General features: G+C 45.0%; 1 protein-coding gene across 8 annotated transcripts in view; it reads left to right on the top strand.

Moving 5' to 3' along the window:
* The window catches only part of CACNA1A (calcium voltage-gated channel subunit alpha1 A), a 300,806-nt gene that overhangs the window by 178,969 nt on the left and 101,360 nt on the right, over positions 1 to 20,477 (top strand). For all 8 annotated transcript variants that reach the window (XM_088473953.1, XM_088473951.1, XM_088473954.1 and 5 more), the window contains 3 exons: positions 13,040 to 13,156; positions 15,915 to 15,980; positions 17,613 to 17,713. In XM_088473953.1, the coding sequence (XP_088330079.1) occupies positions 13,040 to 13,156; positions 15,915 to 15,980; positions 17,613 to 17,713 (284 nt within the window). The remainder of the gene's footprint in view (positions 1 to 13,039; positions 13,157 to 15,914; positions 15,981 to 17,612; positions 17,714 to 20,477) is intronic.

Here is a 20,477-nt window from a genome sequence, read left to right as displayed (position 1 = left end):
CGAGCGTACGCTTATGGCGACCGGGTCTGAATCAGGCCCTTAATCCGAGAAATTCACCTGAAAACTGACATGTCTTTATTGGCCAAATGATGCTACTTAAACCCCTCCAAGTGTGTGATTATTCATTGGGAGGGCTGTACCAGAGGTTCTGCACCATGGGCCTGATTCAGAGCCGCTCGTTCGCTCCGAGCGATGTTCACACAGTATGGGTCGTAATGCGCATGCGCCAACCAGTCATTACGGTCGGAAATCTAGCGCTCTTAAAATTGCGAGTGCCTGCTAATATGAGTGACAGGATGAGGCGTTTGTGGGTGGTAACAGGAGAAGGTGCCTGAAAACGGGGAGTGGTGATCCGAACGCAGGCGTGCCAAAAGGTCAAAACGGGCGTTTTAAGGGTGTGCATAATTAACAAAGCAGCGTCATCGACCACCTCACTTGGTTGTCTCTTAGCCTGAACTGCTCGCATGATTGTGGTAGGAAAATCCAACCACAAGCACTGCGAGCAGTTCAGACGCCTTTCGATGTACTCGATTAATCTAATAAATAGCGGACATGACGTGTGATGCGAGCGGCCATGGGGCGTCTTTACAAAATAGCGAGCGCATGTTTCGTTCGCTCGCTCAGACATAGAGGCGTCAACAGGCCGCAAAGATCGAGCGCTCAATAGCGTCCGGCTCTGAATCAGGCCCTATATCCCACATTTTTACCTTAAAATAAAGATTTTCCTACCTTTTCACCTGCTCAGGGGGGTACCCCACAAAAAAAACCCATGAATTTACTCTGAAAAAATCAATGCAAGTGTGGAATAGAATTGCAAGTGCAATTTCACGGTGCCAGCTGGCAGTAGGAACGTCTCGCAGGACCTAACTAACTTGCAACATAATAGTATTGTCCCCTTCCCGTCTGCACCTAATGTTTAGCTAAGCCAACATTCTCTACATTATTTTGTTACATTAAAGTTTCCAAGGCTGCTTGTGAACTTATATATACTTTATCAGTAATTCTGCATTGTCTTCTGATTCTGGGACAGGAAATGGTCTTCATCCAATCAGGGACCGGACCGCCAAACGACACCCATATTAATGTATTCATTCAAAATATATTCATCCCCTTTGCAGGTACAGTCCAGCCCATGTAATTAGCTCCGCAGACGGCGGGACTCTCACATGAGTGTCAAGGTTTTATTGATGCTATAAAGTGGTTATGAGGCACTGTCTTAAGACCCCCCCATACATCAGAGATTGATTGCGGCAATCGTACAATTTGCAATCGATTGTGTATAAAAATCTTTCCCTTTTTCAGTCGATTGCAGAATTGCCACAATCGATTGAAAAAGGGAAAGATTTTTTATACACAATCGATTGCAAATTGCACGATTGCTGCAATCAATCTCTGATGTATGGGGGGGCCTTTAGTTCTGTGACATGTCTGACATGATATCCAACTTGATACTCTAATTTTTTTCCAGTTACAGAATACTGATTCTCATTAGCCATACACACATAAGTAACATCGGTCTTATATTAATGCAGAGCATGTTGCTGTTATATACGTATCATACAGTATGTACATATGGGAAATGAAGATAACGGGACATATGATATCATACTGGTTTCTGGATTGAAGTGTTACTAAATTAATTATCCCCAGTAGTATGGTAAAAGTAGCATAATGTTATTATTAGTGTGTGGACGGTGAGTACTGGGAGGGTAATATAATGGTGCATCTCCAGTGGGAGTCCTGAATATCCCGTGACGCTCTGCGCGGTGGGGGTGGCCTGTTTGCTGTTATTTGCCGCATTTATTTGCTTACTGTACATTAAGGGCTTGTTTCTGGGATGCCAGTGGAATTGCAGATGGGTTTGGCGGATATCTGCATACTGTGCTTGCGCCGTGAAAAGAAATTGGTGGCTGTGCATGTACCGTTTCTGCGCGGTAACTGGGCGGCGCCCCCTGTGGACGCATGGAACTGATCCGTGTCATGGACGTGTAAAGCCAACTTCTGTGCTCGTTCGTAGCGTGCAGACAGATAGGACGTCTGATTATGACGGACCTTTTGCATCCAGCATGGGCAATCGGTGCAAGCCCCAATGCTAATTATGATGGCTGCGCACGTCAGAACAGTGGGCGGCATGGTTTTGCGCCTGCAGACACGCGGATTTCCAGCACGCACAGACGGGTGATCGCATTCGCACAAGGAAATAAGAGGGCTGCCGTCACGGTGTAACGCAGTGCTGTGTTGGAATCTGTGGGGTCTATTCAGCAACAGTGACGATGTTCCCCGGAATATTATCGGGCAACGTCGTCACAAGTTTTTATCTATTATGATAAAATATGGAAGCTATTCAGCAACATTTTCAGCAGGGACAGCGGTTGCAGTAACACGCTGTCCCTGCGATGTCATAGAAGGGATTGTTATCGGGATTCCGAAAACAATCCCGTCTAATTGTTCCCTGCGCATGCTCAGTCATGCACTCGGGAACAGTCTCCGTCCTGGCTTCCCGGTGACCGCGGAGGGGTAAGTACAGCTCCAGCCTCCCGAAACTGATTGACATGTGTATACAGGCTTTATACTAGCCTGTATACATGTATATTTATGCACTTTTATATTTAACATTTATATATAAATGTTAAATATAACCGCACATAAATATACATGTATACAGGCTAGTATAAAGCCTGTATACACATATCAATCAATTTTTGGGGTTTTAAAAGCCTCTAGAGTGACTTACCTGCCGGCGATCACCGGGAAGCAGGGACTGAGACTGGGCGGGCTTACCAGATGCTGCAGAGACTTATGGGAACATTTCCCTCTGTCCCTGCAGTTTTCGGGAGATATAAGTATTTTCTTCATGTAACGCCATTCTGAGATGGCGTTATATAAAGTAAATATTTATCGAGTGATTTAACACTGTTTGCTTTGCTTAATAGCAAAAAGTGTTAAAGCGCTGTAGAGATCAATGGCTGATCCCTACAGTGCGGAACTCTGCGAGATGGGAAGTAATGGAGAAGATAATTGCGTTATCTTCTCCATTATCCCATTGCTGAATAGGGGAGCTACATAAAAAATACGGAAATCATAGTTTCCATATTTTTTATGTAAAAAAATCAATGCTGAATAGACCCGTGTGAGTAATGCAGTGCTTTTCCAGAATCTGTGTGAGTAACGCAGTGCTCTTATGAATTCTGGGCCTAATTCAGACCCGCTCGCAAGTGGGTCGATGTTGGCCCAGTGCACATTCGCACGACGGAGGCGCCTCCGTCGTACGCATGCGCGAGACCCGGATAGCGACGGGCAAGCCATCGCTATGGGTCTCGCTACAGAGGGGGCGTGCTGTCGATGGTGAGTGACAGCACGCCCCCTTTGGTGGGCATGCCGGGGGCGTGGCTGGCCAGACGGAGGCGTTCCCATGGGAACGCCTACCGTCTGGGGTCGGCCCCACTGACATCACAAGTGATGTCAGTGGGAGTGCTTTCGGGTCTGATAGAGCCAAAAGCACTCCAGGGCTTGCGGCAATGAGACCCTACCACAAGGGTCTCGTTGCAAGCCCGATGGTCTTGACCATCGTGACCATCTTCCTGGCCTCTCGCTATAGCTGTGGGTGGTCACCCACAGCTATACGAAAAATTCAGAAGGATGGCCCTGATTCAGAGCGAGCGCTCTGTCAGAGCGTCCGGCTCTGAAGCAGGGCCTCTGTGTGAGTAATGCAATGCTCTTCAGAAAATCTGTGTGAGTAATGCAGTGCTCTGCCAGAATCTGTGTGAGTAATGCAGTGCTGTGTTGGAATCTGTGTGAGTAATGTAGTGCTCTTCCAGAATCTGTGAGTAATGCAGTGCTCTTCCGGAATCTGTGTGAGTAATGCAGTGCTTTGCTAAAATCTGTGTGAGTAATGCAGTGCTCTTCTGGAAGCTGTGTGAGTAATGCAGAGCTCTTACAGAATCTATGTGAGTAATGCAGTGCTCTCCCGGAATCTGTGTGAGTAATGCCTTGCTGTGTTGAAATCTGTGTTAGTAATGCAGTGCTCTCCCGGAATCTGTGTGAGTAATGCAGTGCTCTGACAGAATCTGTGTGAATAATGCAGTGCTCTTTCATAATCTGTGTGAGTAATGCAGTGCTCTCCCGGAATCTGTGTGAGTAATGCAGTGCTCTTCTAAAAATCTTTGTGAGTAATGCAGTGCTCTTCCAGAATCTTGCTCTTTCATAATCTGTGTGAGTAATGCAGTGCTCTTCCGGAATCTGTGTGAGTAATGCAGTGCTTTGCTAAAATCTGTGTGAGTATTGCAGTGCTCTTCTGGAAGCTGTGTGAGTAATGCAGTGCTCTTCTGGAATCTGTGTGAGTAATGTAGTGCTCTCCCGGAATCTGTGTGACTAATGCAGTGCTCTTCCAGAATCTGTGTGAGTAATGCAGTGCTCTTTCATAATCTGTGTGAGTAATGCAGTGCTCTTCCGGAATCTGTGTGAGTAATGCAGTGCTTTGCTAAAATCTGTGTGAGTAATGCAGCGCTCTTCTGGAAGCTGTGTGAGTAATGCAGAGCTCTTCCAGAATCTATGTGAATAATGCAGTGTTTTCCCAGAATCTGTGTGAGTAATGCAGTGCTCTTCCGGAATCTGTGTGAGTAATGCAGTGCTCTTACGGAATCTGTGTGAGTAATGCAGTGCTTTGCTAAAATCTGTGTGAGTAATGCAGTGCTCTTCTGGAATCTGTGTGAATAATGCAGTGCCGTTCTGGAATCTGTGTGAGTAATGCAGTGCTGTGTTGGAATCTGTGTGAGTAATGCAGCGCTGTGTTGAAATCTGTGTGAGTAATGCAGTGTTGTGTTGGAATCTGTGTGAGTAATGCAGTGCTTTCCCGAATCTGTGTGAGTTATGCAGTGCTGTGTTGGAATCTGTGTGAGTAATGCATTGCTCTTCCGGAATCTGTGTGAGTAATGCAGTGCTCTTACAGAATCTGTGTGAGTAATGCAGTGCTTTCCCGGAACCTGTGTGAGTAATGCAGTGCTTTCCCAGAATCTGTGTGAGTAATGCTCTTCTGGAATCTGTGTGATTAATGCAGTGCTGTTCTGGAATCTGTGTGAGTAATGCAGTGCTGTGTTGGAATCTGTGTGAGTAATGCAGTGCTCTTCCAGAATCTGTGTGAGTAATGCAGTTCGGTTCTGGAATCTGTGTGAGTAATGCAGTGCTGTGTTGGAATCTGTGTGAGTAATGTAGTGCTCTTCTGGAATCTGTGTGAGTAATGCAGTGCCGTTCTGGAATCTGTGTGAGTAATGTAGTGCTCTTCCAGAATCTGTGAGTAATGTAGTGCTCTTCCGGAATCTGTGTGAGTAATGCAGTGCTTTGCTAAAATCTGTGTGAGTAATGCAGTGCTCTTCTGGAAGCTGTGTGAGTAATGCAGAGCTCTTCCAGAATCTATGTGAGTAATGCAGTGTTTTCCCAGAATCTGTGTGAGTAATGCAGTGCTCTTACGGAATCTGTGTGAGTAATGCAGTGCTTTCACGGAACCTGTGTGAGTAATGCAGTGCTTTCCCAGAATCTGTGTGAGTAATGTAGTGCTCTTCTGGAATCTGTGTGAGTAATGCAGTGCCGTTCTGGAATCTGTGTGAGTAATGCAGTGCTGTGTTGGAATCTGTGTGAGTAATGCAGCGCTGTGTTGGAATCTGTGTGAGTAATGCAGCGCTGTGTTAGAATCTGTGTGAGTAATGCAGCGCTGTGTTGGAATCTGTGTGAGTAATGCAGTGTTGTGTTGGAATCTGTGTGAGTAATGCAGTGCTGTGTTGGAATCTGTGTGAGTAATGCAGTGCTTTCCCGGATCTGTGTGAGTAATGCAGTGCTTTCCCAGAATCTGTGTGAGTAATGTAGTGCTCTTCTGGAATCTGTGTGAGTAATGCAGTGCCGTTCTGGAATCTGTGTGAGTAATGCAGTGCTGTGTTGGAATCTGTGTGAGTAATGCAGTGCTGTGTTGGAATCTGTGTGAGTAATGCAGTGCAGGAATCTATGTGAGTAATGCAGTGCTCTCCCAGAATCTGTGTAATACAGTGCTTTCCTCCAATATATGCTGATCACGAAATGCTCTCTCCTGCAATATGTGGTAAGTATGTAGAGTCCTGCTGGAATCTGTAAGTAATGTAGCCCTTTGCAGGAATTTACATGAATATTGCAGTGCTCTACAATAATCTGTGTCAATAATGCAGGGCTCTGCTGTAATGCAGTGTGTGATGCTCTTCTGTAACCTGTGTAGATGCAGGATAACTGTGTGCTCACCGTAGATGGTGTAGTGCTCTGTGCGATTGGTCCAGTACTCTGAGTGGGTGGTACAGTGGTCAGTGGGGCTCTCTCTCTCCTATAATGATCAGTGTATCTCTGTCTTGTCTTTTTCATGTCTCTCTCTATTCTTCTGATATTTTGGCCCCGGCAAAAAAATAACTGATCCAATCAAAATGCACTATGAATCTCATGTGTCCATCCATGAAACTGGTCTGTGTCTTCATGCCAACTACACCCCCACCTCCCCCCCATACCTAATAACCCTCACCCCAAATCCCACGCACAAAATCCTGCCGCAATCTCCTCCATCTACAACTGCATCGCAGAACCCGGTTGGTTTGTAATTTATGACCTAATGCATAAACATTACCTGCTGCATGTCGGAGGTTATGCACCCAGAATCGCCCCATCCCTCACTCCTGACGTGTCTATCTAAATCTTGTTATGTTTCCTTAGAGCGTTGGCGGATTTTCTTTATCCTAATACAGGGAATGACTCCCCCTTTTATTTTTACTATTCCTTTCCTTACAAAATGAACCACTGCTTCCACATCTCTAACACATAGCTATAAATATAGTTTCCTGTATGTTCCCATACATCCTAGAATCTTAAGTAATACCTTCATTGACAGCACTCTGCTATATATTATTGAATAATCCACCATATTACAATGCACCAATCACCTCATGTCTGCTACGATCACATTTTTTAATATATTTGGCCAATATATTTTAGACTTTGGGGTCTAGTTACTAAGCAGTGTTAGGAGACAGAGTGAAAAGTGATAAGGTGCCAGCCAATCAGCTCCCAACTGTCATTTTTCAAACACAGCCTGTGAGATGACAGCTGGGAGCTGATTGGCTGGCACCTTATCACTTTTCACTCTGTCTCCTAACACTGCTTAGTAACTGGACCCCTGAATCTCTTCCTCTCCTTATTATCTCATTCTGCCCTAAACCCTTCTCTTGTTTGAATAGATTGCATGCCTCTGTTCCCTCCACCCCTCTAAGGATTTTGGCTGTGCCTCTTGCTATGCATGCTGCACTGTCCCAGCCAAACACCAGGCAGCTTCTGGGGTACCTCAAAAAGTGGCCACAAGCTCCAGACACTTCTCAAACTGGACTAATGAATCGATATATCCAGCAACTCCTCCACTATGTGCCCGTGATGCAGGGGCTGGCTGGCAACTTTTAGCCTGGGGGGCAAATGCATGCAGGCGGCCCTGGCAGAGGAGTAGTGTGTAGCCACAGTGCCCGAAGAACGTGCGTGCTACGGCGCCGCCCCCCCTCAAGTGTTTCAGGAAGGAGGCGGGTCCATATGGGATTAATGTAAGGTAAAAATAAAGATTAGGGGCAGCCCTCTGTCGTAGTGCCCATATGCAGTGCCCCCGTGTGCCACAGGAGATAACACCCTTATGCAGGCCTCCAGTAGTGCCCCCAGTAGTGATCCCCCCCTATGCAGTGCCCCTTGTGCCCCCAGTAGTGGTCCCCCCTGTTCAGTGCCCCTTGTGCCCCCAGTAGTAGGCCCCTTATATAGTGCCCCCAATAGTGGTACCCCCTATGCAGTGCCCCCAGTAGCAGTCCACCCCCCCATGCAGTGCCCCCAATAGTAGTAACCCTTATGCAATGTCCCTTAAATAGTGATCCCAGGTGTAGTCTCCCCCCTATGCAGTACCCCCAGTATTGCCCTTTATATAGAGCCCCCAGCAGTGGTCCCTCGCAGTGCCCCCAGTGGTATTCCCCTCCCCCTATGTAGTGCCCCTAGTAGTAGTCCCCTCCCCTTGTAGTGCCCCCAGTAGTAGTAGTAGTCCCCCCTTGTAGTTCCCCCAGTAGTAGTCCCCCCCTTGTAGTGCCCCCAGTAGTAGTAGTCCCCCCCCTTGTAGTGCCCCCATAGTAATCCACCCCCCTGGTAGTGCCCCCAGTAGTAATCCCCCCCTGGTAGTGCCACCATAGAAATCCCCCCCCTGGTAGTGCCCCCATAGTAATCCCCCCCCTGGTAGTGCCCCCATAGTAATCCCCCCCTGGTAGTGCCCCCATAGTAATCCCCCCCTTGGTAGTGCCCCCATAGTAATCCCCCCCTGGTAGTGCCCCCATAGTAATCCCCCCCTTGGTAGTGCCCCCATAGTAATCCCCCCCCTTGGTAGTGCCCCCATAGTAATCCCCCCCCCCCTTGGTAGTGCCCACATAGTAAACCCCCCCTTGGTAGTGCCCCCATAGTAATCCCCCCCTTGGTAGTGCCCCCATAGTAATCCCCCCCTTGGTAGTGCCCCCATAGTAACACCCCCTTGGTAGTGCCCCCATAGTAATCCCCCCCCTTGGTAGTGCCCCCATAGTAATCCCCCCCCTTGGTAGTGCCCCCACAGTAACCCCCCCTTGGTAGTGCCCCCACAGTAATCCCCCCCTTGGTAGTGCCCCCATAGTAATCCCCCCCCTTGGTAGTGCCCCCATAGTAATCCCCCCCCTAGTAGAGACTTAATAAAAAAATAAAAAAAAACCACTTACCTGAAACTCCCGCTCCTGGTCCCGACGCTTCCACCGGCTCCTCTGGCCGCTTTGCATTATGGGAGAGACGTCGTCATGACGACGGCTCTCCCATTACCCACGGCGGGAGCCGGAAGATGGCTCCCGCAGTGGGAGCAGCGGCAGCCGCTGAGAGTCTGACAGACTCTCAGCGGCTGCTGATTACAGCAAACACAAAGCTGCCGGCTCCGGCGGCTGTGTGTTTGTGCTGTCCGGTCAGCGCTACACACGCGGTGCAGTCTGTGTCACAGTGACACAGACTGCACCGGCCCGCATGACGCTGCGGCCCGGGGGGCACATGGCACCCTGCCCCCCGGCCCAGCCCGCCACTGCCTTGATGGCATATGAAGCGTATTTATGTCATGGTTCCAGATTGTCTCCCTGTCTCAATAGACAATGTCATGTCCAATGCAAATTATGTCATCTGGGCCAGGAAGGCTAAAATGTAATTCCGGAGACCACGTCCGTCTCACAAATCACAGCCATGCAGTGTAACCCGTCAGCCGCCCACAGCAGAGGCAGCCATTCTGTCATGAGAATGCGGTATTTCCGTTTCACTAGGATCCAGTGACAACACGGAAGCAAGAGGCTGATGCCGCTAATTCGTAGCGAATTGATGGTTTGAATATTGGTTCAGATCGCAAAATGGCTGCCTAAGTCGTGCAGAAGTGATGGGTTCAACATTATGGGCCTGATTCAGAGCCGGACGCTATTTGCGGAGGGTCGTTCAGGAAAAGGGGGTGGCTATTCAAATGAACTGTTCGCTCTTTGCGGTCTGTTGACGCCTCCATGTCTGAACGAGCGAACAAAACTTGTGGTCGTTTTTTGGATAACTACGCCCCCTGGCCGCTCGCATCCTACGTCATGTCCGCTATTTATTAGATTAATCGAGTACATCGACCAGCATGTGAACTGCTCGCTATTCTTGTGGTTGGTTTTTCCTACCACAATCTTGCGAGCAGTTCTGACTATAAAATAACCCAGTGACGTGGTCAATGACGCTGCTGTATTAATTATGCACACCCATAAAACGCCCGTTTTGACCTTTAAGCACGCCTGCGTTCAGATCTCCACTCCCCGTTTTCAAGCACCTTCCTCTGTTACCACCCACATACGTCTAAATCCTGTCACTCAAAATAGCAGGCATTCGCTATTTAGCGAACAAACGATTTTCGGCCGCACTGACTGCTTCGCGCATGCGTATTAAAATCCGTACGCATGCGCAGTTGGGCAAACATTGCTCGGAACGAACGAGCGGCCGCTTACGAGTGGCTCTGAATCAGGCCCTATGTTATTACATGAGGGGATATTTTTCCACTGATATAAAAACAAGTTTTTTTTAAAGTCTTTGGCGCTTTCTCTATTTATCACAGAATGTAGATTCTTCTTCTCTGTGTCCTCATGTGTATATGTAAAAAAAAGAGAAGGTATATCATAGTATAGTTACTTCAGATTAATAAGATGACACCCTTCGTGAGAGGGAGCTAGGAAAACCCGGTACTCGAATAGAGTCTTTACCAAGGGCTCTTCAGTGACCACTTTGAAGTACCAGATTTTCTCAGCTATCCAATGTGGACTTTGGAGCCCACATCTTTCCATCATAGCGATTACTTCAAGTTGTTCCGGAGTACTGCAATTAATAGCTAATTACATGCCATCTGATTTTATCCCTCTGGTAGGCGGACTAACCCCTATTTGCGTAGAGCTGTCTTTTTATTTTATATTGTGTTGTATTGTTATGGCTAATTTTTATTATGTGCATAAAAAAATATCAAATCGTATAGTGCACTAGATTGTATATATTTTTTATCTATATCTCCACTTATATCTCCAATGAATGGAGTTCCAATTTTTGTAATTTTTCAGAAAATACCTAAAGATACCTCCTACGTACTAATTCTTTCATTCTATTGTGTAAGCACACACCCAAAGGGCTTCTTGGAAGGGGATGGGTACGGGATGCTGGCGCTCGGGATTCCGGCGGTCAGAATCCAGATGCCGGCATCTCGGCAGAGTTATAATACCAACACCTGTCAGAAGGGATCCTAACCCGACCTCTACCCTAACCCTCCCTTATGGCGTCGGAACCTAACCTCCCCCTCTAATACCTAAACCTAACCCTTCCACTAGTGCCTAACCCTAACCCGCCCCCCAACCCCACTACTTGCCTTTGGGATTCTGGCAGTTGGGATATTGACCTCCTCCCCTTGGAAGACATAAGAGGTCATACATTATTCTTTTAGTTGGGAATAAGGGTGTTTATATATATATATATATGAAGGTGGGTTGTTTCCCCACTGCGAAAGATCTGCGTGTGCCGTGTCACAAAGGGAAAAGAATCTATATTCTCTCATAAGAGAAAGCACCAAAGACTCTAAAAAAAACTTAGGGGTATTTTTAAAATCGATGTAAATCTATCAAAATTCTTCAATATCGATGTTGTGTTTCTGGGGCTAAATCACACATTTAGTAATACTTAAAAAATCGATTGATTTTTAAATTGTTCAAAATTGTTTAAAATCAACCCTTAGAAAATATACCCCTTTGTCTTTATATCTGTTTGTGTACCTTTTATATAGTGGTATATATTTTTATTGTCTTTTTTTTGTTTCACAGTTTACTGCGTATTTTGCCACTGATGTTGCTGTGAACTGAACAATTCTTACATTTTAAAAGCCTCCTTTCAAATTGGAATCTTTTATCTTTCCTGGTTTAGTACATAAAGCCCCAGTGATGGAGCAGTGACCCCCTGGCCTATCATGTCTATTCTAACCCCGGAAGCACCTGATTTCTCTGGGACTCACATACAACGGATCCCTTGCCATGTTGTAGAAATTAAAATGAGACAGAGGAACGCTTGGGGATGATAATGGGTTTTTACTTATAGCGTCTGACACCATTGCCCAGGAGAATGCGCTTTTAGGAGCCCAGCTAATAATTCTGTAATATACTTTGTTCTGGGGATCCGTTCCATGGGGCCTGATTCAGAGCCGCTCGTAAGCGGCCGCTCGTTCGCTCCGAGCGATGTTCGCACATCTACGCGTGCGTATGGGTCGTAATGCGCATGCGCCAACCAGTCAGTGCGGTCGGAATTCGTGTGCTCGCAAAATAGCGAATGCCTGCTAATTTGAGTGACAGAATGAGGCATTTGTGGGTGGTAACAGGGGAAGGTGCTTGAAAACGGGGAGTGGTGATCCGAACGCAGGCGTGCCAAACGGTCAAAACGGGCGTTTTAAGGGTGTGCATAATTAACAAAGCAGCGTCATCGACCACGTCACTTGGTTGTCTTTTAGCCTGAACTGTTTGCATGATTGCGGTAGGAAAATCCAACCACAAGCACTGCGAGCAGTTCATACGCCTTTCGATGTACTCGATTAATCTAATAAATAGCGGAGATGACGTTGGATGCGAGCGGCCAGGGGGTGTCTTTACAAAATAGCGAGCGCATGTTTCGTTCGCTCGCTCAGACATAGAGGCCTCAACAGACCGCAAAGAGCGAGTGCTCAATTTAAATAGCCGGCCCCTTTTTCTGAACGAGTGAGCGCAAATAGCGTCCGGCTCTGAATCAGGCCCCATGTCCGAGTTTAGGAAGCCGGTAAAAATGAGGTGCTGCCTCTCCCGACTCTGCCAACCACCTTAATGCCCAGATTTGGTGCGAGGAGTGGCGGAAGCTAAGCCCTGCATGTGCCATACACTCCTAACGTAGACTGGCTGCTTGTTTCCAAATACAGTGCATTTGGTTTGAGTCTCATTTCTCCAATGGCAAACACAAATCTTGCTTTCAAACATTAGTCGGGATGAAGGAGGCCAGTTGGTGGGGGGAGGGTTAGGGGGCTCTTCAGTGTCTTCTCACAGTGCGCCTGTCCCCGGTCTTATAAAAAGGGCCTTATGTGTCAAAGTGAACGTCACTGGCTTAGGAAGAAACACTTGAATGGGAAACAAAGAAATAAAATTATTTCAAATAAGAATATGAATTAATATTCATAGTAGCTCTTTGTTTTTTAGATGTGAGAGTTTACACTCTTTTGAACAACTTTTCTCCACCCCTAATTTGTATATTACATATTTGTTACGAGAGATCGTGTGCTACGTCAGAGAGTAGAGGGAACGTTATAATAATTTGCTGAATAAGTTTTGAAACATGTTCTTTTCCAGTAATAATTTTATTTATGTCGGTATGAAGGAGGTAAGTCGAATGTTGTGTTCCCATGTTCACTGTAGTCCTCTCTTTCCCTCCCCCTTTTTTGCTTTTTCAGGGCAACTTTATCAACCTCAGTTTTCTGCGTCTGTTCCGAGCCGCCCGACTCATTAAACTCCTGCGGCAGGGTTACACTATCCGCATACTCCTGTGGACCTTCGTCCAGTCCTTTAAGGTCAGTGTAGACGTATAAAACCGCTTTTGCAGTATCTTCTGTAAAGTCTCAGAATGACACTGATTTTCATTGACGCCATAAATAGGAGATAATGCTCAGGTTAGCAGTTTCGCTCTATTGCAGTTTGAGGTAATTGTGGGGTGGATTTATATTTTGGGTGTTTTCTTGGTTCCAGTGGATGGTGACTGTTTGCGCGACTCCTCCGTATGTTGGTAAATTACTGTACTTGATTTATATTTGGGACTTTTCTGAGCCACGGTAGATGATGGCGATTTGCTTTGTTGACGCATTTGTTGCTACTGTGGGGTCTAGTTACTAAGCAGTGTTAGGAGACAGAGTGAAAAGTGATAAGAAAGTGATAAGGTGCCAGCCAATCAGCTCCCAACTGTCATTTTTCAAACACAGCCTGGGAGATGACAGTTGGGAGCTGATTGGCTGGCACCTTATCACTTTCTTATCACTTTTCACTCTGTCTCCTAACACTGCTTAGTAACTAGACCCCTAAGTCTCTTACTGCATTAATCCACTTTTTGATTATTTGCTGATTCGCTTTGAATTTTGGAACATGGGAAATCTTCTGTAGGTTTAAATATTTCCTGGGTTTCTTTGGATGTTGTGGATCTGCTGCGTTGATCCATACGTTGTGTCTTTGGGTAAGTCTCTAGGTTGGGTAGATCAATAAACAGGTAGTTCAAATAAATCTTGTGTCTCCTGTGCAGTTGCTCAGTTCTTTTAAATATTATCTGTCCTCATATTTTGCTATGGAACCTGCTGCTCCTTTTGGGTCACCTTTATACGCATTTCAGAGTGACAGTCCAGGGACATCACTAATTCGGTCCCCCGCTCCTCAGCGACAATGCGCCATGGGATACCACACTCCCTGATGCTGCGGCTTCTATCAGGCTATAGTCCCCTGACTCTTTCTCATTATGAGTCCCCCGTTGCCTGAAATTGGTGGCCAGGAGACATTGTAGCTTTTCATACGTGGCTGTGTCTCAGCTGTAGCCACGATTCAGGCATTCAACTTGTGCTGCTCCCAAATGACTTTGTGGTCTATATACTAAGCCTAGGAAAGAGATAAATTGGAAGGAGATAAAGTACCAACCAACAGTCAATTTATTATTATTATTATTATTATCCTTTATTTATATGGTGCCACAAGTGTTCCGCAGCGCCTTACATAGTGCATAGAACTAATAAGTGAACAAGAAACAAGTAACTTACAGTACATTACAGTGCAGGACAAGGACACGGTATATATACATTGCTGCAATAGCGATTAAAGCCCTCACAATAAGCAGCCGGGAGTTGGCAGAGACGTGTTAGGTGCCCTTATGGGGAGTAAAGAGTCGAAGAAAATGTAAAGAGAAGCACATGAGGGAAGAGGTCCCTGCTCGTGAGAGCTTACACTCTAACGGGGAGGGGCAGACAGACATTTGTGACACAGAAGGGGAAGATAGGGAGGAGAGAGCATTACAGAAAATGACAAAATAATGGTGCGCTAATATTAAAAATAATTAAACACACTAAAATAGGATTGACAGGGCAGAATTTAAACCAAGACGCCAATATTTTGCTCAATATACTTTATATCAGTAACAAGTATCAAATGACAATATACATAAACCAAATAAACACACATAAAAAAATTATACATAAAATGTAGACCACAATTCGGATCCTCATATACCTATACTTGGACCTAGCATTTAGTCCATAGTGCCACAATTAAGTATTAGTATTTTAAAATCACTTAACTCTCACCAGACTTGTAAATATAAGGAAGTCCTTTTAATAGTCCCACGGACCAATTTTCTTCAGTTTTAATAAAAACAGGGGATATTCGCAATGATAGTCCTTTGTGATAAAGAACTTTTGGTGTGGACAATCCCAATCAGCCCGCATACATATTTAGAAGGCTCCGGTTTGAAGATACATATAGGCTCCAGTAAAGTCAACCTGTGACCGCCTCTCTTCAGCCGCTGGCACGCTCCGATTGCTGGAGATCTATCTCCGTTGGATTTCCAAGTGATCGGCTTCGGTGATGTACAGAGGCACTAATTGAGTCAGCCTGTGACCGCCTCTCTCTTACCGCCCGTGTGCTGCTAGTCCTGGGAGTCCGTCTCAGTTAGCATACATGCGGCTCACTGTATCCATGCAGCAAAACTTCCAATCAAAGCAAGGTGATGTCTGGCAAGAAGTAACAACACAAAAGTAGAGAGTATTATGTGGGTTAGGATGAGAGCTGGAAGGCCTTGAAGAAGCAGTGAGTCTTGAGAGCCCGTTTGAAGATTTGTAGAGAGGTGGAGAGTTTGATAGGGAGAGGGAGAGCATTCCAAAGGTAGGGAGCACCTAGGCAGCCAGCTTGTGGAGTCGGCTTTACTGGTGTGTTGTCAACAGAAATAGAGATGTCGGGTAGGTGGGAATATCATTAGCTTTGATTTTGAAAGATTGAGTTCGAGGTGGCAAGGCAGGATCCAAGATGACATGACAGAAAGACATGATTAGAGCTAATTAGTTTCTGTGGTTCAGTGTAAATGTTTCACTTTAATGCAACGTTAGTAAATGTTCCCTAATGTGACTTGATAGTTTGCAGTGTCCGTTTGTTTGATTGATCTTGATTCTGTGCGCTGCTGTAAGTGCCTGGGGTGATTAGCAGATCTCTCTGTGACGAGCCTTCCTGAGTGACAGACGCCTGTTGGCGCACTTGTCACCTGAGGCGGCTATGACTTATCTCGCTCCTCTCTCCCTCCCACAGGCACTTCCCTACGTCTGCCTGCTGATCGCTATGCTGTTCTTTATTTATGCCATCATCGGGATGCAGGTCAGTGCGCTGTGTGCTTCTGTTTGTGTGTGTTACATGTGCGCAGTATTACCGTGTTGTTTTCATGTATGTACAGGTGTGCAGGGATGCTCATCATGGATTGGATGTTGCCTGTGTACACCTGCCGAGAGAAATCTATATGTATCAGTGCGTAATTACTCGTATGCTTCACTGTCTTATTGCATTTGTCTACATATTTTTATAGAAGAAATGAATCCTGCGCCTTATTATTTAAGCTGGGACATCGGTACAGCACACATAATATGAATACATTTATACATATGTATTTTTATTCAGGGCAAATGCCCATACACAAATCAAAAATAAATAGTTTTGAACAAACAATTAAAAACAATTAGCACAATACATCATATTAAGCATAAAAAAATAATAAATAATTATACATTCAACAATATAAGAGTTGATCAGACTCCTATAAAAAATGGTTGCAGATGGATTATAAAATAAAAATCAAAAATATATAAAAAAAATGATATGTAAAAAAGGAAAATCCAGAGTTACTGTAACCATAAATGTATCCAGTGGAGAAGTGTGTATCTAATTGACTGATACAAATTGGTAACTCTAGATCAGTGATTCCCAACCTCGGTCCTCAAGGCACACTAACAGTCCTGGTTTTAGTGATATCCAGGCTTAAGCACAGATGGTTAGATCATAATACCTAAGGTACTAATTAAGTCATCTGTGCTCAACTATTAGTGTGCCTTGAGGACCGTGGTTGGGAACCCCTGCTCTAGATGATAGCCTCGGAGATCCTTTCAGGGCTATAGAAATGTAACAATTCACCTCTGATTAATTACACATATCCCGGCATATGTGCCGTCTTCTAGAGGAGACAGTAACTTTGTATATCCACTAATGTTCATAAAAGTCTCGTATATCTGTGTCTAATTGCAACAGATAGTTTGATAGTGGATACTCACTTAGCACCCTGTAATCAAGGCTGTACCTCAGGCCAGGGAAGGGCAAGTCCAGTGTACAATCCGCCACAGAACAGTCCACGGTTCCTATCTCAGAAGGAAGCAGCGGCACACCTGCAATAGTCAACCGCAGGACGCCCACAGTCACTGCCGCGATGCACGGGTGGCACAGGGTGGAGGGAGCCGAAACACAGACCATTTGTAGCGGCGCCAGAACAGAGTAGTTCACGTGTCAAATGTCGCTTGGCCGTATAGGATTGCAAACGGGGACAGAAAGTGCAACGTAACTCTGTCAGCCAATGGAGTGAGCGTCGGTAAGAGGTATCAAGCCCAAAGTGGATCCGAAATTAAGGGAGCAGCAACTCGTTTCAGCTACCAAACCGTAGCCTTTTTCAAGATGAATTGCTCACCCCCATTAGTTGGGCAGTTTAAATAGCACCAAAGCATACGTGATTGGTTAGTTAGTTAATCTATATTTAACTCATTGATGATTAGTCTCAAAACTCAGCTGGTAATAATCTCATTTTACCATATTTTTATAGAGCTGTGTCTTTGCATATGTGTTTGTATATTTATGTTCCACTAAATGTATATGTGCTAGTATAGCAGTCTCATTTTATTTCCAGTCGGATGTCTCTTTGCATCTCTTACCCTGTCTAACTGTCGCCCACACCCACCCCTCCCATTGCAGGTGTTTGGAAACATTGCCCTGGATGAAGACGACGACGACACGGCTATAACTGAACACAATAACTTCCGCACATTCTTCCAGGCCCTTATGCTTCTTTTCCGGTGAGTTAATACCTGGAGAATAATGCTGGTCACAAGTAGCCCCATCCTACTGCTCTGCCACTTGGCGGAATAGCTGGGCAGCCCGATCCCATAAGGGCGGTCCTGCCATTGCGTCCTTTCACGTTATTGCTTTCAACCTGTGCGTGCAATCATCTGCTGGTTGCAAACTGTTTACAGATAACAGTATTTGGGTGACCCTCAAATAAAATATATAGCGACTTCTTTGGGTGAATGTATGTTCATAAAGCAGGTTTAACGTATCCACAAATACATAGAAACATAGAATTTGACAGCAGATAAGAACCACTTGGCCCATCTAGTCTGCCCCTTTTTAATTTATCCTTTTGGCAACTTCAACCCTATTTGTTCCTTAGGTCTCTCTTAAGGATATTCTTATGCCTATCCCAAGCATGTTTAAATTGTTCCACCATCTTTGCTTCAACCACATCTGATGGGAGGCTATTCCACTTATCCACTACCCTTTCTGTGCAGTAATGTTTCCACAGATTTCCTCTGAGCCTCCCTCCCTCCAGTCTCAGTGCATGTCCTCGTGTTCTTGTACTTCTCTTCCTATGAAGAATGTCTCCCTCCTGCACCTTGTTAAAACCCCTGATGTATTTGAAAGTTTCTATCATGTCCCCCCTTTCCCTTCTCTGTACCAAACTATACATATTAAGATATTTTAGTCTTTCCAGATAAGTTCTGTGCTGTAGGCCATGCACCATTTTAGTTGTCCTTCTTTATACCGTCTCTAATGTATCTATATCCTTCTGGTGATATGGGCCTCCAGAACTGAACACAGTATTCTAGATGAGGCCGTACCAAAGAGCTATACGGTGGCATTATCACTTAAGCTGCATACACACACAACGATTTAGTTCATGAACGATTTTAGTAAACGATTTTCTACCTTGAAAAAATGAACTAAAATCTTTTACTAAAGTTGTTAATTTACTATGTTCATTTAAATGTAATGAACGATTTTTTAGAACTACAAACGATTTTTGCATATTCCCTTACTGAAAATCGTTGAGTTGACAAGACTGACTGAACTACAAACTACAAACGTGAACGCGCATGAACGAAAATCGTTCATCGTTTGACTCAGAAAGTGAACGATTTTTACAAACGATTATCGTTAAACAATATCGTTTAACGATAATCGGTCAAAAAAATCGTTGTGTGTGTATGCACCTATTTTTTCCTGCTACTGATTCCTCTCCCTATGCAACCAAGCATCTGACTTGCTGTCCTCAATGCTTTGGTGCATTGCTTGCCTGCCTTCAAGTCATCTGAAATGGTGACTCCTAAATCCCTTTCCTCCTCTGTATTTTCAATTATAGTGTCCTTGATACTATATTTAGCCTTTAAGTTATTGAGACCCAAGTGCATGATTTTGCATTTTTTCTACGTTCTTCCCATTCCTCTAGTCTACCCAGATTCTCAGTCATTCATTCCATCTGCAGAAAGGCATACTTTTCCTTCAATACCATTTGCAATATCACCAACATAGATATTAAAAAGCACTGGTCCGACCATTTTATACTGATTTATGATAGTTGATTGTATTCTGCTCTGAGAGGTCCAGACGCAATTTTTTTCAAATAAGTGTGATTTAATATATCTAACCAACTCTGTATGGCCATGTTCATCCTTGATCGTATTTTTGATGTTCAACGCTTTGAATGACAATAACATTTAAAAAAAAAAAAAAAAAGCACTGGTCCAAGTACAGATGCCTGGGATGCTCCACTGGTAACCTTTCCCTCCCGTGAATACACTCCATTTACTACAACTCTCTGTTTCCTATCCTGCAATCAAGATCTTATCCATTCAACAGTCATAGAATCCAATCCCAAGCTTTCCAGTTTGTTTATCATTCTGCGTTGTGGGACCCTGTCAAAAGCCTTACTAAAGTCTAGATAAGCTACATCTACGACCCCCCCCTTGATCTATTACTTTTGTCACCCAGTCAAAAAAGTTAATAAGATTTGTTTGGCATGATCTCCCCTGAGTAAATTCATACTGTGGGATCCTGTAAACTGTTGGATTTGAGATATTCCACAACTCTTTCTTTTAATAGTGTTATTATTTTTCCCACTACTGATGTAAGGCTCACTGGTCTGTAGTTACTGGTCTGTAGTTACTGGTCTGTAGTCACTGGTCTGTAGTTACTGGTCTGTAGTTACTGGTCTGTAGTCACTGGTCTGTAGTCACTGGTCTGTAGTCACTGGTCTGTAGTCACTGGTCTGTAGTCACTGGTCTGTAGTCACTGGTCTGTAGTCACTGGTCTGTAGTCACTGGTCTGTAGTCACTGGTCTGTAGTCACTGGTCTGTAGTCACTGGTCTGTAGTCGCTGGTCTGTAGTCGCTGGTCTGTAGTCGCTGGTCTGTAGTCGCTGGTCTGTAGTTGCTGGTCTGTAGTCGCTGGTCTGTAGTCACTGGTCTGTAGTCACTGGTCTGTAGTCACTGGTCTGTAGTCACTGGTCTGTAGTTACTGGTCTGTAGTCACTGGTCTGTAGTTACTGGTCTGTAGTTGCTTGCTTCTTCTTTTCTTCCACTTTTGTACTGTGGTATTACATTTGCTCTTTTCCAGTCGTCTGGAATCACTTCCGATACTAGCGACTGGTTGAATAATTCTGTTAATGGTGTTACCAGGACCCCTTTAAGCTCTTTTAGTATCCTTGGATGTATCCCATCCGGCCCCATTGATTCATCCACATTCAGTTTTGAGATTTCTGTTAGGACCCTCTCCTCTGTAAATG

The sequence above is a fragment of the Taudactylus pleione genome, unplaced genomic scaffold, assembly GCF_031769625.1.
Source record: "Taudactylus pleione unplaced genomic scaffold, aTauple2 ptg000145l, whole genome shotgun sequence".
NCBI lineage: Eukaryota > Metazoa > Chordata > Amphibia > Anura > Myobatrachidae > Taudactylus > Taudactylus pleione.
The sequence above is the reverse complement of the archived record's forward strand: the minus strand, read 5'-3'. Positions and strand labels throughout refer to the sequence as shown.